The 26,440-nt window shown below is 40.2% G+C and overlaps 1 protein-coding gene across 3 annotated transcripts in view; it reads right to left on the reverse strand.

Moving 5' to 3' along the window:
- The window catches only part of usp6nl (USP6 N-terminal like), a 194,319-nt gene that overhangs the window by 22,063 nt on the left and 145,816 nt on the right, over positions 1-26,440 (reverse strand). For all 3 annotated transcript variants that reach the window (XM_068005133.1, XM_068005134.1, XM_068005135.1), the window contains 3 exons: positions 21,017-21,111; positions 18,448-18,513; positions 3,418-3,517 (listed from right to left, as the gene is read on the reverse strand). In XM_068005133.1, coding sequence (XP_067861234.1) covers positions 3,418-3,517; positions 18,448-18,513; positions 21,017-21,111 — 261 coding nt within the window. The remainder of the gene's footprint in view (positions 1-3,417; positions 3,518-18,447; positions 18,514-21,016; positions 21,112-26,440) is intronic.

Raw genomic sequence — 26,440 nt, forward strand, 5'->3', positions numbered from 1 at the left:
GGGCCGAAGGGCCTCTATCCGTGCTGTATAACTCTATGACTCTATGACATGGTGTATTTCCTCACTGAGGCTTTGGGGCAGCCTTAATAGATTCTTCAAAATAATGCATTTAAATGTCACAATTTTGAAAGTCAGTATTTAAGAGCTAAACTGCAATATTTCCTTTTTTAAAATCTGCTATGAGAGATGCACAGACCAAGAATGTTGCAGATTTGATCTTTGGTACAAATTGAGTTAGCTAATCTTAGCCATGATAGTGAGGAGCTACTGCAATTTCTTTCAGCAACTCCAAGCTACAGAGTGAATATTCAACTTGGGTTTCTGCTGCTGATCATTATCTCTGGCAAAGACAAGATCCGTCTCAGTTGAATTTCCCCCCCAATAGTTTAATACTCTGCTGGCAGTCATGGTTTAGGCTCACTAATGAAGAATGATAACTTGGGTAAAATACTGAGGACAACTAGTGTCTGTGAGGCAGTATACCAATGTGATTCAATGCCCTATGCAAAAAGGGAGAAAATTGTGGGGAGAGGGGAGAAAGAGAAAGAATATTCAAAGTGATATATTAGCCATTTAAAAATACAATGGGCCGGATTTTGCTGTAAAAATAATGGTGAAGCTAACAGCGCTCACCATTATTCATGTGCAAATTGGACAGTAACTTTTGGTGATTGTACATGTGCAGTTATGAGATGCAACGCTCTTCCAAAAGCAACGCAAAAATGGCATCTTGCTGTCTGGCGCCCCATTTAAATGTATTGAATGGCGTGAAGTTCCTGTACTTAACTGATAGATACGAACTAACTTGCAAAAAAAAAGTGTCAAGTCATTTCAAGTCTAAGTACCCTTTTAATGGTGTGGTAAGTGTTAATTACTGCCAAACAACCTCTCTGGCACTGAAAATTAACTTTTACAAGTGCGGAGTCCATTTCTATCAGATTTTAGTTATTGTTGGACATTAAATTAATAGAAAAACTTAAATACATTTTTTCACTTTTTCTTTCTGTCTCTTTATTCAATCTTTCTTACCTTCTCTTTATTTCACTTCTTGTACCTGATTTGACATTGAATTCACCATTGTAACTTACATTTCCTGGTTCTGACTGCGCTATTATTAACGATGCTTCAATCTGATTGGTTAAGGAGATACACAGGTGCTTGCCTTGTTCACGCAGGTCCCAGATGCCCTGTAGAGGGTGCCACGCTTTTTGGATCTCTAATTTAGAGAAACTTGCTGTGCAACAGCTCATAGAAAGTCCATGGGCAAGTGCAAGTCTAACGAACGGCTGGCACCATTCGTTCGCCACTCACAGCAAAGTCTAGCCCAATAGCAATAATGGCACAGCACACACAGGAAGAGGGGACACAGAGCCAACTGGAACACAACATGCAGCAGACTACTTGAATCAGCCTGTTTCAACATAACACACCATGGAATATACATTGTAACCATTAGTAGATGGAACAAAGGGAATTCAAGGTAATTGTGCCAGTTTAATAACTCAGGTGGTTTTGCTTCTCAGCTGTTGAACTCATTCTATGATGTGGAGATGCCGGTGATGGACTGGGGTTGACAATTGTAAACAATTTTACAACACCAAGTTATAGTCCAGCAATTTTATTTTAAATTCACAAGCTTTCGGAGATTTTCTCCTTCCACATTTGCCTGAGGAAGGAGAAAATCTCCGAAAGCTTGTGAATTTAAAATAAAATTGCTGGACTATAACTTGGTGTTGTAAAATTGTTTACAACAGAACTCATTCTAGGAGGAGAGGCTGGCTTTTACTGTTAATTAATTTCTGCTCTCAAAGGCAGATTACTGCCTTAAAATCTAACAAATTACATTATTTGGCATTGTACTTATCCAACCGTTCCAAACAGTAGCACATTGTTTTGTTTAGCACCTATTACTTTCATCCCAGCACTGGAAATCACTGTAAAAATTGACAATTATGATTTGCTTCCTGCACCCCCCCCCCACCCCGAGATCTGATTGATTTGAATAGGTTTGATTTATCATAACATGCTAATGGCATCAGATAAAGGGAAATGGGATGCATTGCTAAACCCAATTGTCATGAACCTGAATTAAAATCATACGGTCACGCAAGAATCTTGAGCTAATAGTGTATTTAGTGATGTTACTTTGTCCAGGCTAAATCATTCTCCCAAGTACAATTTTCTCTAAAGATATGATCCAGTCACTATTTAAAAAAATAAATGAGCTTTGCCAGTTTCTCAGCTGGGATGTTTTGCAAATAATCCATTCCACCTTACTAAAAACAATTGAACTTTTCCTCCTGCTGGATAGCAAAGAATGGCATATGTGCTGAAAGCTGTGAAGGAATCTGAGCGGCTCATTTAACCTCCCGGTTGAGTGGCCAGAATGTCATGAAAGGGAGGGAATAAGCAATTAATCAGTTTAGTTTAATTTAGATAAAAAAGATATTAAAAAAAAGATAGATATAAAGTAGCTCCCCAAAGTTTCAGAGGGTAAATGCACTTTTTGTAGCAATGAAGGTCGCAGGTTCAATCCCTGGTCATTGTGGAGTTAGCTAATTCCATGCTCACGGGGCATTATAATTGGCTTCATTAGCCCCTGACCAGGGAGGGTGTTTAGAGAACACAGTAAAGAATCTTGTTTGATTGCTATGCATTGATCACTGTTTATAAAGTGCACATGTAGATGTCTGATAAAAATATTTCTGCTGAGATGCTCCACATAGTCAAATGGCCTGGTGAAATTCACTATTTCAGCTTATACATGAAGAATGACTGTTTGAATGAGGTAACGGGGGGCTGTGGTGCCTATTAGATCATACCCGAGGCTTCAACACAGGAGTGGAGATAAAAGGAGAAATTTGGTAGGAAAGCAGTTGAAGAACACTACTTTCATCTCTGGGGGTCTCAGTTTGAGTCCAGCCCAGTCTGGATGAAAGTAGACTGTACCAATCGATGCAAGCATCCTAAGTGAAATGAAGCTATGCTAGTTTTAACAAAGTATTTAATGGACGGGAGTCCACAACAAAAATAAAATGTACACTATTTGGCACTAATTACCAGCCACAGTTAAGAATAACCAGTGAGAAAACTTAATTTTACACTGATGTGATTTGGGCTGGTACTCAGCTTTACCTTTTATCTAACCCTTGTTACACATGACTTGGATTTGCTTGGTTTCACACTTGATACAAAAAATGGAAAATGTTCTCTTCCCTAGTAACAAAACTCCTCATTATAAGCCCCCAAAATTGTTTTTTTTTCTTTTTAGTCATTGGATTTGATTAAAACCCACCACTATCAGTCTGGAAAAGCACAATATTCAAGTGTTCAGGGTTATGTCGTAGAATTGTATCATTCCAAGCTGAAAAGTGGAAAAACAAAACAGAATGTGAGCAGTTAATGAAGCAATCTTACTTTTGTGGAGTTTAAGAATAGTGTACGACATTGCTGTGAGAATCCGGTCTCCTTCCAGCATGTAGATATCCCATAGCCTCAATGTCAGGGTGAAGGGAGTCTGCAACAAGGTAAATCAAAAATATTAGGTGCATAAATAGGCTTGGAAATGGTTCAAGTTTTACACAATATTTCTAAAAATCTATTAGATAATTTTCGCAGTCGTGATTATTTCCTTTGTGCCTAAAATGGTTAGAGGGAACAGCTTCAGTTAGTTAAACTCTTTTCACTGTAATTATAGATAGAAACTACCAAAATCCTTCGTAACAAGTTGAACATAAATAAATGCAAGTAAAAGAAAATCCAGTGCTAGAGACAGGAATACCCTGTGATGATCACGAAGATATTGTGGAGTGATAAAAGTAGTTATAGACAGCTGCAGCTACTATGACTTTTTTTCTAAAATGTTGACCCAAATAAAGCTATAAAATGTTGAAAGCCAAATGTCAGAGAGACCACCTGTCTACTCACATCTCTGAGAAAGTAAAGCCACTGCAACAAACCATTTTCCATTTGGTGGAACGATCCTTAAAACCCTATCAAGCACATTTATGAGCCAGAGTGCACATTTACTAGCCAGAGAATACAAAAAGTCAACTTACATCCATTTACAATGCAACTGTTTAGTGGTGGTGCGACCAACTTTGCTGTCTTGATACACGATAGAGACAAGGACGTAAGAAAATTTAAGGGCAAGAAAGGTTAATTTTGATCACTGGAATTCATCCCTTCAGTATCTAAACCCTTATTATAGAATCCACCTGTACTCGGAAGTTCTCGTTTCTACTACCCAGCCTGACTGATTATTCACGACATTTATCACTGAGTAAAGAACTTATATTGATTATAAGTTCCTTTATCACTAATTTAAATTCATTTTTCACTAATCAAGGTTCTCTGATCCTGGCTTACTTGGAAGTTATATTCTGGGTATACCTTACTGCAGCTTTTAATAGTTTAATATAATTTATATACTTTAAAGAGGTCCCCTCTTCACTCTGTACTTTCTAGACTGTACAGCTCAGGTTTCTCCAATATGTTTTCATTGGTCATCCTCTTTACACTTGGGATCAATTTTCTCTAATGCCTGTATATGACTTTGTGGTGTGGTGACCGGAATTAAAGACAGCACTAGAAGTGGGGTATGATTAGGACATTGTAAAATCTTATTAAAACCTCTGGAGACTTGTAAACCACTGTTATGGCTATGGAAGCTAGCATTCTATTTGTATTTTTAACTGCTTTGTAACATTAACTAGAAATTGAAAGCGGCAAGTCGATTATCACACCAAGTCCTTTTCCAATTATACCTCTGTTAAATCAATTTCATTCTTTGCAAACTAAAGACAAATATTTTCAACCAATGTGCAACCTTTATCTGTTTTAAATTTGTATGAAAAATTGTGAAAGGTTTAATGTACCATATTACCGACCCTCCAGATATCTGCTGTGGTGCTCATTAGTGAAGAGCAATTCTGTGAAATTATGGGTTGAATTAGGTATAAGTAAAAGACTCCCTTGGGATAAATTTGTTGTTCAGCTGATTAATGTATTAATGCAAATGGGAATTGAATGACTAGCCTGGAGCACACCACCCCGTCTATTTAATTTGATGGTTCAAACAATATTTCAGACTTAAATACCATTCTTATATATACAATCTGTTTTCTATGAAAGAAGCAATGTACCATATCACATCTGGTTCAATCATTCTGGTTATGACCAATGCCACGGAGTTCTGACCAAATCTAATCAAGTTTGCATATTCTAGGCAATGCAGTTGTTAGGATCCAACAATATTCCCCTGTGAATTAGGAACAAGTATGTGCACATATGAAACAATTCCCAATTTAATCTGCAAAGATTTCCCAACAAAGACCAAGTAGTGACCACTCCTGAACTGTAGTGTTTGAAGGAAGGTAAAACATTTTCAATGGATGCTTTGAGTCAATTTGCTTGCAGAGAGCAGTTATAAAAAAAGTGCTTACATGTGGCTTCTCTTCTTAGCAAGGTACATATCCTATAGGTTTAATACTGCAAGATATTAGAAGACACAAAGTCTATAATATTTATTCTTAAAGTCAGCAGTGTAACCCTATAATAAAATTTCAAGATGGCCACTTTCTAGACCAAAATTTGTTAGATTTGTGAACCCATATTGACTATCTTTCATGATTTTATTTCTGTCTAGTTACTCCATGATCTTATCTTTAATGAGGGTCTTCATAACTTTACCCAAAATGGACATCAAACTCACCAATGTGTAGTATCCTGGGTCACTTTTGTATCCCTTTTTAAAAATTGGAGTAACATCTACCTTTTTCCAGTCTCCAGGCACCTCTCCAGTATTCAGTGATTTCTGGAAGATTTGTGCCTTAGTTCCTCAAGGATCCTCTGATGCAATTTGTCCAACCACTGAGATTTATTTACCTTCAGTCTGCTCTGTTGTTCGGCGACCATTGTTACATTGAGTCTACAGCACAGAAATAGGCCTTTCGGCCGAACTGGTCTATGCCAGCGTTTATGCTCCAGACGAGCTTCCTCCCTCTCTACTGCATCTACCCCGAGCAGCATACCCTTCTATTCCTTTCTCCGTTAGTTGCTTATCTAGCTTCCCCTTAAATGCATCTGTTCTCTTTGCCTCAACTACTCCTTATGGTAACGCGGTCCACATCCTTATCACTCTTTGGGTAAAGAAAGTTTTTCCCGAATTCCCTATTGGATTTATTAGTGACTATCTTATATTTATGACCTCCAGTTTTGGACTCCCCCCACAAGTGGACTACGTCTACTCTATCAAACCCTTTCATTATCTTGAAGACCTCTATCAGATCACCCATCAGCCTTCCTTTTTCTAGAGAAAAGAGCCCCAGCCTGTTTGGTCTTTCCTGATAAATATATGCTCTCAGTTCTAGTATCATCCTTATGAATCTTTTTTGCACCTTCTCCAATGCCTCTATATTCTTTTTATAATATGGAGACCAGAACTGTGCACGGTATTCAAAGTGTGGTCTAATTATAGTTCTATACTAGTTTAACATGACTTCTCTCCTTTTCAATTCTATCCCTCTAGAAATGAACCCCAGTGCTTGGTTTGTCTTTTTTTCTGGCCTTATTAACCTGTGTCGCTACTTTTAGCGATTTGTGTATTTGTACCCCAAGATCCCTTTGCTCCTCTACCCCATTTGGACTCTTATTGTCGAAGCAGTATGTGGCCTCCTTATTCTTCCTACCAAAATGCACAACCTCGCACTTATCTATATTGAAATTCATTTGCCAATTACACACCCATTCTGCAAGTTTATTAATGTCTTCTTGCATTTTAACACATTCTTCCTTTATATTAACTACGCCCCCCAATTTCGTGTCGTCTGCAAATTTTGAAATTGTACTTCTGATTCCCAAGTCCAAATTGTTGATGTAAATTGTGAACAACAGTGGTCCCAGCACCGATCCCTGTGGTACACCACTTCCCACCTTTTGCCAGTCTGAGTAGCTACCCCTAACCCCTACTCTCTTTTCTGTTTTGTAGCCAGCGTGCTATCCATTCTGTTAAGTGTCCTCTGACTCCACATGCTCTGGCCTTAGTCATGAGTCTACAATACTGTATCTTATTGAAGGCTTTTTGAAAATCCAAATATATTACATCTACTACATTGCCCTCTTTCTGTTACTTCTTCAACGAATTCAATAAGGTTGGTCAAACGTGACTTTCCCTTCTGAAATCCGTGCTGACTGCTTTATTATATTTTCGTTGTCTGGATAGTTTCCTCTTACATCTTTGAGTGAAGAGTCCATTATCTTTCCTACTGGTCTATAGTTCCCCGGACATGTTCTATTTCCCTTTCTAAATACAGGAATAACATTAACTGTCCGCCAGTCCTCTGGCACTTACCATGTTGGTAGTAATGTGAATAGTGTAGTGTCACAACTTGCCTCTGCAAATCCTCGAGTTCTTTCAGATCAATTAAGTTACTTGTCTCCTCCTCAGTAAACACGGAAGCAAAAAACTTATTTAACACTACTGCAGCCTGTGTACCATGTGTCATATCATCACTGGATCCCATTTTCAGTGGCCCCACTTCATCCATTGTTTTTCTTTTTCTCTTAATGTAATTAAAGAAACATATTGGGCTCGATTTTAGGATCGTGTTTCCGGCGGGTTCCCAGCGGGGTGGCCCCGAAAATCCCGATCTCCGGTCACGTGACCGGATCGCGACGAAATCCCGGCCACTTCCGGGTACCGCGCTGACGTGCGGGGCTGCGCGCGCAAGCCCCGCTGGTGGGAATCCCGCAGGCAATTAAAGCCAGCGGGGTTCCACTTGAGAGTACTTAACTTGCTCGTTGTGGGCAGTTAATGAGCTGAAGCAGCTGTCAAAAGAGGAAGTGTGGGATTTTAGGTTCAAGGCAGTGAGTTTCCCACACTGGGGGAAACAGTCTCCCTCCAACCAGGCGTGTTGCAGCCAGCAGCCTGTGGCAGGTGCCAAGGTGCGCTCCACGGGGGAGAGCCCTCACCCACGCAGGAGGCCACCGCGTCACATAGGGCAACCCCTGCCCTCCACCACCCCCCGCCAAGCCAGAGGACAGACCGACACAAAACCGCAGCCCCAGTCCGAGGAACCACACACCTACCCTGCACAACCCCTCAGACCAACACCTGCCAGTTGGGTGGTGTGTGGACACCCTCGGAGGACGAAGAGCATGACCAGCACCAGCAGCCTCGCAGTCCACGCCGTCCACCTCAGAGACGTGGATCCCCCCAACACGGTGTTGTTGCACGCCCACCTGCACAGCAGGAGGGAGGGCTACCGCAGAGAGACGCGTCGCAGAGGGCACTACCCTCGCCACAGGGTCCACAGACCGAGGCGCAGCTCCCCGGACCTCTCCGAGCAGCAGTGCACAGGGAGGCGCAGATTCGCTCGACATGTAGTCGTGGAGATCTGCAGCCTCTTTCATGCCGAGCTGCTCCTGGCTGGCCCCAGCACCAACTGCTTACCTGTCGCTGGCAAAGTCACCACTGCCCACCACACCTTCTCCTCCGCATCCTTCCAGGGTGCAGCCGGCTACACCGCCGATGTCTCTCAGTCGTCTGCGCGGACGAGCCCTGCAAATACACCTGCACCTACTCTGCAGTAACACGATGGGTGGCATCAGTGGTGGGTCCTCATAGTGATACCCAGGAGCGGGCATTATTGGACACAACGGACAGGATTCGCGGAGACATGGCAGTGGTGGTGTCAATATAATGTGTGCTGTTTGTTGCTCTGAAATTCAATATGGGTAACACCCATGACAAACCCTCAGACACCCTTGTGCACCCCCTTCATGCTGACGAGACGTTTGCCTTACGCTGCCTAATGCACATATGTGATGCATGCCCTGTGGCTGCAGCACAGGTGGTGGCAGGTTGAGTGAGGCTGGCCGTGAGGGAGATGCACGAGAGGGTGAGTATGGGATGGAGCCATGAGATTGTATGAGGATTGGGTTGCGTGTTAGTGGCAGGATGAGTACTGGCGAGGTGAGTAGGTGGAGGTAACATGAGGATGGGGTGTGAGTGGGTATGAAGGGTGATGTGACAGAATAGTGTTGGCGGTGCCGAAGGAGATGTGGGGTGGGGGCAGTGTTGTGGCAGACGGAGTGTAGGGGAAAGACTCCGTGTTCTCACAGTGGCGGACCTACTGCGGTCATTGCAGCGCCTCCTGCACTGTATGCAGGTGGGCCATATGTTGGTGGCGCAGGTGACCCCCTCTGCCACCTCGAGCCAGGCCTTCTTGGTGGCAGAGGCAGGCCGCTTCCTCCCGCCCGCCGGGGGGAAGATCTGTGTCCTCCCCCTCCTCCTCACCCCATCTGATGATACCTGGGGTGAGGCATCATTAAACTGGGAGCAGCCTTCCCCCTGGGCTGCTCCATGCTGCAATTTGTCCCATTGGTTGCAGCATCTGTCAGTGGAGGACTGCCCCTTTAACTAGAGAGCCTCCAGCTGACAGATCGTACTGCGCATGCGCAGCCCGACCGACGCGCAGGCCAGCGCCGTGGACCCCGGAGGAGCAGGTAATTGATTCCTATTAGGGTGTTGCCTGCTACGATCGCGTGGGCAACCCACTAATTTCGCCGTCCGCGTTTCCGACGCTCCCGGAGGACCACCCGCTGGGAACCCGCAGGCCTGCTAAATTCGAGCCCATTATCCTTCACTTCTCTTGCTAGGTTCAATTCAAAATTTTTCTTTGCCATTCTAATACCTTTTTTATAATCTTGGCAAGCCTCATGCTGGTCTTCAATAAAAACATTAGCTCTGCTAGAGATTTTTTGGTATTTAACAGACTTCTAAGAATTGGTAATGGTTCTTCCAAAATATCCCTGAGTATTGATTGAGGTCTTGTTCTCAAATAAAGTCAGCTAATGGTTGGAATATACAATTATTTTGTGCCTCCTTCAGGAACAGAGGATTTCTTCTGAGTTTGTTTAAATAGTTGGCTGTCTTCATAGGGAAGAACAAGTATATGGGTTTGGATGTCAAGTAGAATCCTATGACACACTGGTGAATAATGAAGGCTAAAACTAAATACTAAGCTCATGTCGTACTCCAGGGCTACCTCAAGCTTGGAAAAAATAGCTGTCTCAAGACTTCGCTCTGCGCCTTCTTCATAGATATTCTCAGACTTTCCCTCAAGGTTTGAGTTTTGCATTCTTTTTCATAGAAAATAAGGATATGCCATATAGGTATTATATTCTAACATATAAGGTACAGCTTTAAGACACTTTATGATGCATACACCTCTGGCTCTGTTTCACAGAAGAATGTTAAACATTTGACTCAAACGGCTTTCAAAACTAACACAAAGTGCTAATAAGTGAAACATTAGAATGAAATCCCTACACAGGACCTTTGTAGACACTGTCTGTCCAAGTCAGAGTTGTAGTCTTTTATTTTTAAGAGGTTGAGGGAGCTGGAAAGATAAATGCTACATTAACAACTGAATACTATCAGAGATAACCATAACAAGGAGAGACATCTCACAAAATTGACCTTTCCAATTGCTGTCATCAAAACCAGGGGATCAACCAGGGGAGCAAACCAGACCATAGCCACGATCCAGTGCATTCTCAACAGGCCTGGATCAACAAGTCATGATTAAAAACTTCTGCATACAAGGGATAGTATTTCAGGTAAGTGAATTCTACTCTGGTCGAAACATTTTTAACAACTCAAACTGTACTGAGTATACGAGCAAATTCTTAGTTTTAATTAGCAGCCTGCTAAATAACACTACAATAGCCCATTGGGCAGTCATTTCTAACAAAATTGCTGATTGGGACAGGCAGGGACAAACTTTCCTGATAATTCCACTCTACTAGCTTGTCTAACCACATTCACTACTTCGCTGCTCCAGCACAGATTGAGTGTAAGCAAACCGAAGTGCTGAATTTAATGAAAGCAAGCTTGGTACCCTTCTACAGTGGCACACGTCCAAAATAAGCTTTCCCAGAGTTATTTATTTAGTGGTCTAAGTGTTGAAATGAATACCATTTCTCCAGTGTCCAATTTCATCTATCTATACCTGGATGAACTGTTTCAGTCATTGCTTTTGTTTTAAATGGAAGTTAAAGGGTTGTATGATCAGTAAAGGGGATATCCAGGAGATTGCTGAAGAAAAGAACAGAGTGGGCCAACCATGCTTATCTTTACTCAATAAAGATTTGCAACAAACAAATACCCACCCGTACATCATGACCTATGGTGTTTGTGTCCCCTAAGGATGCGTACAGTGTAGATTGCACTGCAAATGTCAAGGACTATTGCATTTTGGATGGAATTTCTGGAAACATTGGTAACTACAAGTATATAGACATTAATCTATTCAACTGACTGGCTATCTAATGCTGTTAACTTGTCAGCTATCTAAGGAGTCTAAACCTAAATTATCACCAATTTATATAAAACCTCAGACACTAATCTCAACTGTAAATTTATAACCAGCAAGCAGTTAATGCTGACTTACTGGCACATAACCGAACTGCCGTTTTAACCTCTTACTTATTTTGTCAATTCACCCTATCTACAAATAATTTACCTATTCATTGTTTAAGTGCTGCTAACTATGATTCTAATATTAATAAGCAATTGTTAGTTCACAACTTTGTTGTCTGACTTCTTCGATAATTAGCAAGAAAGGTTAATTCATTCAGTTAGTAACTTGTGGAGATCCTGATGGGAATTTGGTAGTGTAAATGCTACTATAATCCTGGTTGACTTAAGATAGTTTGACAAGCTAAATTTAGGAATCATTAAGTCCTAAGCATGCACTGTGTGGTAAACCCCAGACAGTTCTTGGGATGAGAGGGTTGTCCTATGAGGCGAGGTTGAGTAGAATGGGCCTATACTCTCTGGAGTTTAGAAGAATGAGAGGTGATCTAATTGAAACATATAAGATTCTGAGGGGGCTTGACAGGGTAGATGCTGAGAGGTTGTTTCCCATGGCTGGAGAATCTAGAACTAGGAGTCAGCCATTTAAGACTGAGATGAGGAGGAATTTCTTCACTCAGAGGATTGTGAATCTTTGGAATTCTCTATCCCAGAGGGCTGTGGATGCTGAATTGTTGAATATATTTAAGGCTGAGATAGACAGATTTCTGGACTCTAGGGGAATCAAGGGATATGGGGATCGGGCAGGAAAGTGGAGTTGACGTCGAAGATCAGGCATGATCTGATTGAATGGCGGAGCAGGCTCAAGAGGCCATGTGGCCGACTCCTGCTCCTGCTCCTATTTCTTCTATTCCTTGACAAAGAGTTGAGGTAAAGGGGGTGAAGGATTCATATGGTGCCCTTGATGATAATTCTTGTCAGGGCATTGATCCCAGTATTCACTCATTGCGTAAAATTCAACCTCAAGGAGAACTTTCAAATATCTATTGACACTATTTATATACACATTAGGCCTCATTTCAAAACCCACTACATGTCATTCAAATATATTCTTAAACTACTTACTTAAAGCTTTTTACATGCTTCTGTGGCCTCCTAGTAAAACATTATTTTGTAAAATATTTGGCTTAGAAAGTCTAAACTACACTTCATTTGTGTAAAACTTTAAAAATTACTCCTTATGTAAAGGATAATCGGACAACCAATTTAAACCTGAAGAGCAGATCTGTGCAGTCTCTCGTTTTGGTACCTAACACTAGCAGGGGGAGCCACTTTGTAAACGATTTGTCTTTGGCTACAAAAGGAAATAAATACTTAAGTAAATGGAAACAGGAATGCACTTTCTGTTAAAAACCAAAGAGTATCAGAGTGATTTAGTTACTGTAGTTTATCTCTACCTGTTTGCTGCTACGTAACCGTAATGTTGCATGTTTCTTCTTTTACCCGCGCTCATGAAGTCACACAGTACATGCCTTAAAGGTCTTTTAAAGATTCTGACAATGGGTCCCTTGTTACAATCATACTGTTCAGAAGTTCTGAATATATAATGCAAGCTTGACTGTCTAAGTGTATCTTACTTCCTTCCTGTCAAATAATGTGCCACTGGCTTTCTGATGAATTATATTACAAATTAAGCAGATTACTATAAAGAAGGTAATTAAAAGCTACATTTAAATCAGAAGATGGTATTCAGTTTGTATTAATATCTGGACTAAAATGTACTCTGTTCTTGTTCCTGTTCCAGGTAACAGCAGTTACATTGATAGAAGATATACATTGGGTATTTACACACATCTTATTCAGACACGTCTTCTATTTTAGCTCATTTCAAAATAGTATTGACAAGCAAGAGATTTTAAACTTTGTACTAACACTGGAGAATAAAACATTATTATTTACACTAAGAATTTTTCTTCTGAATTAACTGCAAATCTACAAGAGTGACTTTTCAGCATTGTGTAAACTAAGGTTACTAATAGATCATCCAGACCATTGACCATGGGCAATCTGGGCCTGCAAATGTGGCATCTGCTATGCTTTATATACCAATTTGCCTTGTAATTCCATTTGAAACTAACATTTCATTCTCCATGAATGCCCAATTGAAATACTAGTCTAAACTGGGTTTTAGATACATATCCTCAACTGATCTTAAGAGTATATGTTAATAGATATACCCTAATCATTTGAAAGTAAGACTCAGTCCATTGTCTACCCATGCCACTCAGCAACTCTAGCAACATGCTCCCTGGACCCAGCCAATGCTGATGTGAACGTACTACAAGAGGAAAATGTGAGAGACCAGCCCTGGAATTACTCTTATTCTGATTTTTCCTGTGGGAAAACACCTTAGGTACTCAACAATTAACAAAGCAACATAGTTGAGATTGTCAAATAAGAATGTTGTTGGTTATGAACCTGTGGCCCACCAATCCACTGTGCATTCTGATCCTCCAGGAGACTGCCAACACACAACCATCTTCAGATTTTTAAAAGCTAAATTAGCTATGCAGGGAGAATATATTCCAGTTTAATAAGCCAACAGCAGTGTCACAACATCAGTAACAGCATATCAATAAATTAAATCGTGCACAGAGCAGTGATGTTTTATATCAGCAATACAGGAGGTGGAGGGAAAGAAGAGGGTTAAATACTGCTCAGCATGGCTACCATGTCAGAGATTAATGCATATCAGACACAAACTTGGCAGTTTAATCAAGGCACAAGAATGTTATCTGAAACAACGGTTAGCACGCAAAAAGTAGTGAGCCACAAGTAGAAACATTCTTCACAATGAGTCAGTGCAAGACACAGCACTCTTAAAATGCCAAGGAATGCTTCTACGCAAAATATCATCAAATAAAATGCATTCAAATTGAATAGCTTTGACATTTTAAATGAAAGGTCGATTGTCTGCAGAATGCCAGACTATACTTGGAATAAAACGCATTCGCCTACCCCTGATATTTCAACTTGATTTGTGGTCAATTATTTAATGAATTATAATTAACCAAGGCTATAGGTTACGAGTTCAGTGGAACATTTCGATTGGCAATAGGGAAGCAGTAAAACGTAAGGTGCAAATTCAGGATTGTAAACTTTTAATTATCATGAATGCAATTAGTCGCCAAGAAATTTACTTTGGAATTCAATTGAACTAGACATCAGTCTCGACTCTCCTGGTGCTTCTCAACACTCTTAAGGGTTTCATGATGTGCACATACTTGATTTGTATGCATGATCACAGGGGTTCTAAAATTAATACTAACCTTACACCAATGACATACTTGTGCAGTTAATGCTCCATGTTGATACTTCCTTGTGCATGGCAGAAAATACCAAAGATCAATAATCAGTTTGTCCGAACCACAAACCACTATGTCAGCTTTTTTAGAATCTTCCAATTATTGTTCATTTCTCTCCCCTTATTTCAAATAAACTTGTATTTTTCCCTTTTGTTTCTTCCTTTTTGGATTACCTTTCACCTTACTTCAATTTATTCTTCCCTGTTTTCCATTTTATGCATGATTGCTCTGCCCTTCATTCTGCATTTTCTTCATGTAATTAACTTACTTAAATATGACTTTGGTTTTCTTATTTTGGCTCTTACCTTTCCCTCAGTTTTTCTTGATATTATTCCTGTTCGTCAAATCATCATCCTTTTCTTCATTTTACCCTTACTCTATTCTTCATTTATTTGCTCTACAAAGATAATTTACTAACCTTCAGAACCATGACTATTATCTCAAAGTAAGATCTTCAAGGCATGTTGAATTCTACTACCTGAAACTGCAATTTGACAGTGTCTTCGTACTGGATCGCAGCCCAAGTCTAAGCTATCAGCCTGCAGAAAACAATCAAATTGAAGCTGTGCAGCTGCTGAGTTGGATCTTCAAACTGAGAATCCGAGGTACTATGTTATATAAATGTTCCAGAGAAAAGGTAGAGATGCAATTGAGGCACAAAATGCGAATCATGAATGATCCTTGCTGGCCATTAAGTCATGGTGATTAAACTAGCTATGTAACATATTATACAACTAATTTTTTTTATTTAAAAAATAAATTAGCCAGGATTTCCACTCCTGATTGTTATTCATAAACCTCTATTGGAAAGTACACATTTGTGTGGATGTTGGATGAGGTATAAGCTTGGTTGTGATGTCCCTTACTAGTCACCATAGTTAAATAGCCTTTTGACACTCAGGGCGCTAAATTGGGCTGTGTAGCGTCCGTTGTTTCGGCACCACACGGTCTCTCCAGCATCCAAGATGGCGTCTTGGATGCGCATGCACATTTCCTGCGTGACGTGCACCAGACGCCATCTTGGTATAGGAGTTTGCGCAGGCGCAGATAAGAAACGCCAGCATCATGTAAAGTAGGGAGAAATTGGCTTCGGTGTGCAATGCTGATTTAAGGTGATAAGTCCCAAAATCGTGTCTAACGCTCAACTCAACGCACAGTCTTAATCCCGACCATCTGAACATGTCTTAGAGTGCCAGGAGGACCCCCCACCGGTGCTATTTAAAGGGACCATGCAGGATTTACAGGTTAGTGGCTGGATTATTGCCTCTGGCTGCCGAGACATTTGTAACCATTTTTGAAGGTCTCCTAGACTTCAGTACTAGGATGCAGGGGCATAGCCTAACATTTAGAGCCAGGATGTGCAGGAGTGTAGTTAGGAAATGCTTCTACATGCAAAGGGTGGGAGACGTTGGAATGCTCTTCTGCAGACAGAAGCTGATGCTAGCTCACTTGTGAATGTTAAATCTGAGATTGATAGATTTCTGTGAACCAAGGGAATTAAAGCATATCGGGTTAAGACGGGTATATGGAGTTAGGTCACAGGTGAGTTATGGGTGGGTGGTTTGAAACAGTGGTAATGTGTAAGGGCGGGAGGAAGCATCTGATTGGAAGAGTCGAGTACTGATGGAAAGAGTTTATTGGTATGTGGGGAATGGGGGGGGGGGTGTCGTGCGTTCCCACTTCATTGCACTCGACCCCACTTTGCAGCACTCGACCCCACTTGAGCCCACATCCCTGCACTCGACCCCACTTCGTTGCACTCGACCCCGCTGCAGTTGGTAGAAGACGCCATTTGATAACTGACCTCACTCACCTTGCCCACTCATGTCAAAGCATTGAACTTCTTCCAGTTCTGCATTCATGTTCATGATGCTGTGCGCCTGGCACTGACTTCACCCCCCGCTGCCTCCCACTGTCTTTTGAGTAAATGTCTGGAGGGCCTCTTGCTCCCCCCGCACCCCCACCACCCCACCGCAGATATAGGATGTCCCTCCTTCTGTCCACCTCTTGCACCCAAGGTCTCTAGTGCATCAGCAGAGAACCTTGGTGCATGCGCTCTCGCAGGGCTGGTACCAACTCAGATCGGCACATTGGTGAGGTCTGGCGTGCAGATTGGAGGATGTGGGATTTAGTAATGCGCAACCTTTATTCAATGTTTCAACATAACTCATCAGTGTGTAAACATAGGGATGGGATGTGCATCTGTCTTTTACTTGTGCGATGTCTGATGTCTGTTCAGACTCCATGCAGACAGTAGACTGTTATTTTCAGCAAATAACAGGTACAAGCTAGCTTTAAGAGATTTCTAACATCTTCCCTTTAAGAGATTGAACTCCCTCTGGTGGTAGAAAGTGCAAATTGCATTCATTCAAGGCCTGGAAAGGAATGCCAATTGCAGGTAAGTGCTCCCTTGGGACCAAATTTGTGTCTTGCTTGTCCAGGGTCAGTCGGGCGTGGGTGTTAGCGCATCGCATTAACATCGCCCAGAATGGACCCTTAACCAATTTTTCCCCCTCACTGTTTAGGAATACATATAAAATGTAGCCACCTGGACAAGGCACCGGGAAGGCAGCCAGTTTTCATTGATCATATCTCAGCATGAGTCAATGCCTTGAGGAAAGGAGAAAACTGGAGTGTTGGGGGATTGGGATGCCAGGGAGAAAACCACAGGATACTGACCTAGATTGATTTGAAGTGACATTTGTCAGAAAGAAACCTGACTGGAAGCTGTGCTGTATGTTTTAACCACAGATAAAAGTGAAAACTAACAAATGACAAAGTGTTTGCCTGATTTCATATCACACATCTTCTAACAAGCACAGCACAAGCACAAAATGCTATTTCCTTATAAAAACAGTTTAGTGGGGAAAACAAACCAAATCTTCAAATCTCGGGTATTGCTTTTGGAAGCAGGCTCTGAGTACAGTATATATACAAAAACATAATGCACAGTTATGCTACTGATATAAAGTCAACTCAATCGTGTCTTGCAACAATATTATGATTGTTTTAAAAAGTTAAATTCCTTCCTTCCCCCTCCATTTTATCTCACAAGTACTGACTCATGCTCTATGGACAGCAGTAACCCCTCAGTACATTTCCAGCTGGCCAGCCTTCATTCAAGAGTCCAGTCAGGTGTTCTAATGAGCACGTGAGTGATGGGAAATCACCAGAGTTAAATCTGTCCTCGTCCAGTAGGGTTCACTCAATAACAAGCAGGAGTGATAATCCTGGCCAATTTTCCCCCCTCTAACCAAGAAGCACTCCTCGTGTTTTAAAACCTGGCGACCTTAGAAGAGGGCAGTATGACTCAGTGCTACACCACATGGTGCAATACTCCACTGAGGCATCTAGGAATTAATATTTTTTACTATTCATTAAAGCAGTCTGTAAGTTCTTCAAGCTCTAAATTCTTCTTTTTATTAAGAAAAACTTCTCATCTCATGTAATGTTAATCCATCAAGAAAACCATAGTACATTCATATTTAGCATTAAAAAAATAGAAGTGTGAGCCACATTTACAAAAATAAAAAGTACTGTTAGGGAAAGTTGTGGAAAAGCAGACAGAATATCATACAAAGTAGACACAGACCTGCAGATGTGAATAGCTCAATTTTCAAGACTATCATCACTGGTACCACAGAGTGATGTGAGATTTTCACACAATCCTGTATACGGTGTATTGAACAGACTGCAATATAATTCCAATAAAAAGTTTACTGTATATACCATAGCCCAAAAAAAGACCCTCCTCAGACTTACTCGGTCCAGAAAACACTGAAAGAACCACTTCATGGTATACAAAGTTGTAAACACATCCTGGGAATCCTGTATAAAAAAGATAGAATATTACATTATCTTACATTATTGGTCATTTAAAAAAAAAAGAATGACATTGTTTGTGTACTTGATAAGTTCGTCTCATTTTTTTAAAATCTTGTGAATCATGGGAATCCATTTCATTATCCCACTCAATTACAAGTATAAGGAAATGAGTTTTCTATGATTAAGCAGCCTCATTTTTGAGACCATTCTAAATAAGCAATGTGTTCATTTAAAATTGCACCCAAGTTCTAGCTCCAGTATCCTTTTACTTGATAGTTGCAGGAGGAATTATTTGGAAAACAAGGAAAAAAGTGGTCTTGGAGAAATTCCACAGCAGTTTCCACATCCTTAGTTTTCTCCCAATGGGAGATGCTCGTCCCCTCATAGTCCAGGCTGCAGACTGCCCCTTAATTGCCATCAATCCACTCCATAATCCTATTTACAGCAATCATGCTATTTTTCTATTTATATCAAAAATGCAACAATCCAATTAAAAATAAATAACTCTGTAAATGTGTATGATGTTTTGCAACAATCCCATTCAGTACATTAGTACAATTCTTTTTAAACAAAGTACTGCATAACAAAACAGTTTATAAAAAATACCATGCGATTAAAAGAAAAACTTGCGCTTTCACGATCTCAGGACGTCCCAAAGCACTTTACAGCCAATTAAGTACTTTTGAAGTACATTTACCTGACGAAGGAGGAAGCCTCCGAAAGCTTGTGAATTTAAAATAAAATTGCTGGACTATAACTTGGTGTTGTAAAATTGTTTACAATTTTGAAGTGTAGTGATGGTTGTAAAATAGGAAACGCGGTAGCCACTTTGTGCACAGCAAGGTCCCACAAACAGCAATGAAACAAATGACCAGATAATCTGTTTTTAGTGCTATTGGTTGAGGGATAAATGTTGCCCATGACATTGGGAGAACTCCCCTGCTCTTCTTCGAGAAGTGCCGTGGAATCTTTTATGTCCACCTGAGAGGGCAAAAGGGGCCTGGGATTAACGTCTCATCCAAAAGAAGGCACCTCCAACAGTGCAGCATTCCTTCAGTACTGCAATGAAATGCCAGCCTGGATTTTGTGCTTAAGTCTCTGGAGTGGGGCTTGAACCCACTATCTTCTGACTGAGAGGAGAGAGTGCTACCACTGAGTCAAGGCTTGCACTTACAAAGAATCCCAGTTTTATAGGCAATGCCTGTCAAGTTAGCAACAATTAAGATCCCAAAGTACCTATCTATCCGCAAAAGTAGTGAGGTAACACAATTAATTTGAACATTTCCATTTGATTTTGGGCTTCAACATCTTAGTCCAGTCCAACATGGTTTACAAAACATTAATATGCCACAGTTTGCTTGGTTAATTTTAATATCAGCTTGGCTCACTTCCACTCTCCTCTGAGTCTGAGGTTGTGAGTTTAAGCTCCATTCCAGAACTTGAACACATTCTAAGTGTTCTAAGCTTAACTAAGCTAACACTTCATTGCAGTACAGAAGTCGTACTGCATTGTTGGAGGTGCCGTCGTTGGATGAGATGTTAAACTGAGGTCCTGTCTGCCTATTCTGGTGGAGATAAAAGATTCCATGGCACTATTTAAAAGAGCAGAAAGTTTTCCCAGTGTCGAGGTCAACAACCTCCTCAAACAATACCAGCAAGAAACAGATTAATTGATCCATTTATATCATTTGCCATTTGTGGGATCTTCCTGTGTGCAAATTGGCTGCCTCGTTTAGCTACGTAACAATAACTCCACTTCAAAATCAATTAGTTGGTTGTGACGTACTTTGGGAAACCCTGAGGATGCTATAAAAATGCAAGTTCTTTTTTCAGTCCAAAAGCTCACCAGTTTATTAGCTAGATAGGCAGGTGAACATTTTTCCACATTTTCTAAAATTAAACCAATCTTCCTTTGCCTGTTTAGGAACATTTTAATTATCTTTCCAGCATTTTGTAAACATTAGGGTGCATTTGCGTAACACCTGTCACAGCCCGACCCTAACAATGAAGTATGGTGGAGTGAGACTCTCTGGAGTCAGATCGGATTTACACTGCATAGGCTTACTGCCCATTCTAAAGAAAAAACTTTCATTTATATAACGCCTTTGATGACCGTAGGATGTCCCACAGTGCTTCACAGCCAATGAATTACTGTTGTAATGTAGGGGAAATGTGGTAACCAATTTTGTGCATAGCGCAGTTCCACAAACACCAAGATAAATGGCCAGATAAATTTTTTTTTTAAAAAGCGATGTTGGTGGAGGGATAAGTATTGGCCAGATCATCTGCTCTTCCGTACATAGTGCCATGGGATCTTTTACATCCACCTGAGGGGAAAGACGGAGGCATTGAGTCAAAGCTGACACTCTAAGAGACTGCTTCATACTGATGCTAAACTAGTAGTTTAAATGCACCCTTAGTGGTTATGTTAAAGTTCGAGATGCAAGGAAATATGATCTTTACAAATGCTTGTTACTAAGTTTATCAACAGATTGAAGATACTCACTAAATGCTGTTTAAGTTTGGGCATGATCTTCTTCAAAATCCGGTCATGATGTTCTTGAAACCGTAACAGTTTTGGGAAACCAGGAACAAAGAACCCTAAAGGAAAATAATATTGCAAAAAATAAATGTACATTCATCTCAAATTTAAATTCTCTGTCGACAAAACCAGATAAAAGTTTTGCATAACTATTAGGATACATCTTAATCTGACTTATTTTGAAATAAATGTGTATGAAAATGTAAGACACAGACTTGCATAGTATGTTTTCCCTTTTCAAAAAAAAATTGTTTAAAATGCTGAATACTTCACCAAAAAAATCCCATCCAGACATAAACCCATACTTTGTGCACACTTAAGGGCAGTGAATGAAAGTGGGCAAACACATTTGAAAGCAATATCTACGTCACAACGGTCTATGCTGGTGTCTGATGGAGACCTCACAGCAACAATCACCAATATGAAACAATTCTGGGATCCTAGCAAATTCACTCACCTCCCCCCGCAAAAAACTACACTAAATGATTTGATCAGCAATAAAAGGAGGAGCGAGAGGGAAGAGACAGCAGAGTGTGGAATCAGCAATAAAAGGAGGAGTGAGAGCCGAGTGTGGGATCAGCAATAAAAGGAGGAGCGAGAGCGCGGAGCGCAGGATCAGCGATAAAAGGAGGAGCGAGAGAGCGGATCGCGAGAGAGAGGTGAAAAGACACCTAAAGTGACGTCAGCACAACGGAAGGAGCTGATTGGTGAGTAGCTGGTGATAGCTGGTACATAGGAACATGAGTAGGCCATTCAGCCCCTCGTGCCTGCTCCGCCATTTGATAAGATCATGGCTGATCTGTGATCTAACTCCATATACCTGCCTTTGGCCCATAACCCTTAATACCTTTGGTTGCCAAAAAGCTATCTATCTCACATTTAAATTTAGCAATTGAGCTCGAATCAATTGCCGTTTGCGGAAGAGAGTTCCAAACTTCTACAACCCTTTGTGTGTAGAAATGTTTTCTAATCTCACTCCTGAAAGGTCTGGCTCTAATTTTTAGACTGTGCCCCCAACTCCTAAAATCCCCAACCAACGGAAATAGTTTCTCTCTATCCACCCTATCTGTTCCCCTTAATATCTTATCAACTTCGATCTGATCACCCCTCAACCTTCTAAACTCGAGAATACAACCCCAATTTGTGTAATCTCTCCTCGTAACTTAACCCTTGAAGTCCGGGTATCATTCTCGTAAACATACGCTGCATTCCCTCCAAGGCCAATATATCCTTCCGAAGGTGCGGTGCCTAGAACTGCTCACAGTACTCCAGGTGCGGTCTAACCAGGGTTTTGTAAAGCTGCAGCATAACTTCTGCCCCCTTGTACTCTAGTCCTCTAGATATAAAGGCCAGCGGTCCATTAGCCTCATTGATTATTTTCTGCACTTGTTCATGACACTTCAATGCCTTCTACCAAATGCCTTCTACCAAAAAAAGTTTTCTTAACTTGACATCATACCTTAAATTCCTGGTACCCAATGCCGCCATAATTGATTGGCAATGTAATCTCCTGAAGATCAGTAATAGCCTTCTAACTCAGTATCTAGACTGGAAACAGTACTCCAGAAAGGATCTGATCAGCACCTTGATTCTAAATCAGTTTCTTTGAGATCTCGTTGTAAATCACATAAGATGCAATGCCTCAAACACAATACTGAGAGAGATCTGGCTTGCATGCTGGTAAATAAATGCCCACCAACCCTAGTGATTAGTAATCAATTGCCCAACGTTGTCAGGAAGTGGTTACGGCTTCATGCCGAAAACTGCTCAACATCTCACTGGGCTCCTCATCATTTTAAAATAAAGAGCTGCCCTAAGGCATAATACAAACCATTACTAAACTTCCAGAAATTACCAGATTCATCCCAGAAAAATAATCCATTAATGAGTTCCCAGTAGTTTAACAAAAACAATTACATTTATGGATAGCTGCTAGGAAGTTTTCTTTAAATTAAATTGTTAAAGTTGCAGCGAATGAGACACTGGGTGAACACAGCTGGGTAGTTAGGCATTTTCTAATAGCAGCCTTAAAAGCATTTGCACTGCATCTTTGAGAGCATTGCATAATTATAATTTAAACACTGAAATACTTTATTAAACCGTACCATATGTACAGAGAAATCTTTGTCTGTGAAAGATCATGGTGTGCACGGAGATGCAAATTTGTCAATTTTAGCAGTCTAATAATAGTCAACCTTGTTTCACCAAAAATGCATGAAAGTATCATACTATTTAGCTGAAATTCTTCCAAGTCAGAATTGAAAATGTAACCTAAAAACTGAGTTCTTCTCATCTGTAGTTAACACACACATAAAAACCCTCATTAGTTTAAGGTAGAGAGAAATCTTCCGATTCCCAAATGTATTAGTTGTATGCTGAAAAATGTCAATCAACAAGAAATAAATGCAGAAACTAAATGCATTTAAAGACTGCTATAAAACTGTTCTTAACAAAAAGTGTCATTTGTAATCTGTGCACAACGGGAACATCAACTACAGTTAAAATATTCAATCAACTTCGATATAAGGAATGGCTTCCAATATTATTTACCTCCAGACTAGTTTTTTTTGATAACAGAATATTAAGAGGTAACATTTTACTTAGTTCAATTCAGTCATTTTTATTGTTGATCTTTCACTCAAGTTTTTTCTTGGAACTTTTAACTAATTAGCTATGAATTTGAAGGGCTGCACAGTAGAAAAATGAAAGACAAACAGGCAAAGGCAACGTCAGCATCCATGATTCATCACATGGTAAGCTCCCAATCTCAATCATGCTGTCAAGTGGAAACTGGACATTTCCCACATGGGAGGAAAATAAATCAACAGGCTAATTGCCTTTGTTTGTTCTTGTGCATTTTCTACTGACCATACTAATTGGTAAAGATCTGGGGGTAGGTTGGCTACCCACTCTCTACGTCAAGATGTAGGACCAGTGGACGGCATGGAGCAACCAAGAATGGAAGGAAATAAAATTACTTTAATAGGGGACACAAAAGTAGTTTACATTTTCTGAGTGCATCCTCAAACCTCCATTTTATTTTTAAAAACTAAGGCACTCTTAAATGCTTCCTTCATAAAAAAATTGTATATTGGATATAGTATCATAGTAGGTACAGCGCAAGAGGCCATTCGGCCCATCGTGCCTGTGCCAGCTCTTTAAAGAGCTGACCAATTAGTCCCATTCCCCAGCTCTTTTCCCATAGCCCTGTAAATTTTTTCCCTTCAAGTATTTATCCAATTCCCAATTTCTAGGAGTTCAAATTACAATACAAGAAAACAAGAATTTTCCTCAATTTAAAAATATTCTCACAACATCCATTCAATAACTTCAAACTTTGTTACACGCTTGAAATATGTTAAACACAGCTTCAAGTATTATACTCTTCATGAAATCATAAATAAACTCTAAGTACTGCATTAACTGCAGTGACTGTAAAATACATGCATGTAAAAAAAGTCAAAATAAATGAATCTAAAATCATAATTTTTTTTTGATAAGAAGCTGTTAGGTAGGGAAAATGACAGCAACTTTGGACAAGTGCAAAAAAGAACTGGATCGTTGGTTCAGACTTCCAATTTGCCTGGCAAATCAAATGATCTGTCTTGGATTATTTTAGTTCACACTGGGAACGTTCCAAGTGCCACAGCTGTGAGATTCACAGCATATTTGAACTTCATCTTGTGTGGCAACTAAAAGGGTCACTTTAGCTGTTACTGCCCAGATAATGCTAAAACTTTAAATATTCCCAATTTGTCAATTAACCACCATGAAGACATTCCAGAAAATTTTGTGAGATCCATGCAATCTATTACTTGATTTTTTAATACTATGCTTTCCTTACTTGTAGTTCACAGATTTTGATCAAAAACTATAAAAACAATCTGAAACTTATACAGCACTGCATTCCACGGTCTTATTTTCCCCCTCTTCCTGAGTTGAGTCTTCCTTTGTCACAATGGTGGAACAGGGTTACGAGAAAATTTATCCATGGCACCCTATGGTTTTCCACTAGTTCAACGATAATTTCTGATTCCATCTTCCCAACCCCCATCCCCTGCCATCAAACTCTGTGGAGAGGTACCAGATTTCCAACTATGTGCCTATTATTCACAGCATAGCAGAACTGGGAATCTGCTGTCCAAGGAATCATGGTGTGAATTTTGTAATTTGTAAAACAAAAAGTGTTTTATAATTACATTATTTGTTAACAAATTCCCTAATCAGGTCAGTTGCATCTTGTCGTCAGTAAAAGTGAGTCTACGGCATCTGTTACAGTACAACTTACCGTCTGAGAAATTGTTTCAGACTACATTTGACAGGAAAATGTAGCTGCAGTTCTCATTAACTTATTCAACTCATCCATATGCAATATAGCTCCATTTCAACAACAGCCAAATCTTCATTCACATAACTATGAAAAGTTGGCAGCTGTAAATATTTGGTGCATAATTGATGGACAGGATTGATTTTGAGCTCAGTAATTTCATCCAGGGATTCAGGTTAAGTCATAATTCACAGGAGTGAATCTGAAGCGATTCATTAACCATCACATGAAACTTAGCATAAGACTATTCCTAAATATTGATTTTTAAATTATATACTATAGTACTGTTTTTGCTGAAGGCAGGTGTCGCCACAGACACGAACTGTCAGGATGCTTCAATCTGTTGATCTTGGCCAAGTCCTTACTGAAGGTCAATGACAGAAATATCCCAAATTTATCAAGAAATAATTTACAGTCAATTGTTAAAAAACAAATAGTATTATGTAACATTCAGGTAGAGACTTTATGCAATAAAGGTACACAAAGTACCGTGTACTGCCTTTTCTTTTATTTGAGGAGTATTGTAGCATTTACAATCAAACTTTGAAGCAGTGACAGCATGAAAGACAGACACTTGGAATTAATTAATGCCTTCTGAATCAAAACCAATTGTGTTAAATTTCCTCCAGTTCTCTCTTGCCCCTAAAATCCTGGAGGAAATTGTTCTGAATTGTCAGTATGGATTTTGGGAATCGAGGAAAATGGTGGGAAATCTACCCATCTTATTTTTTAAAATGTCTGCAATACTGTAGGACTATAATCATACACGCAGCTTCTAATACCACTGACCATGGTATCATGTGCTTAATATGAATATTTAACATTGCTGATTGGCCTGTCATATCATGTGTTTAGCATGGACCAGATATTTTGTAAACATTTTAACCGGTTTTCGGCTGCCATTTTAATTCCCAATGCTCCCTTCCTCCCCAATCCTATTATTTTTCCACCTCAGGCATGTTAGCCATAATCTCTGGCCTCTGTTACGCTGCCAGGTCTGCCAAAACCACCAGCTCAGTTTTTGCTCCTACCCTCCCATCCACATGCTCTAGCTCTGCTGT

This window comes from Heptranchias perlo, chromosome 24, assembly GCF_035084215.1.
Source record: "Heptranchias perlo isolate sHepPer1 chromosome 24, sHepPer1.hap1, whole genome shotgun sequence".
Taxonomy (NCBI): domain Eukaryota; kingdom Metazoa; phylum Chordata; class Chondrichthyes; order Hexanchiformes; family Hexanchidae; genus Heptranchias; species Heptranchias perlo.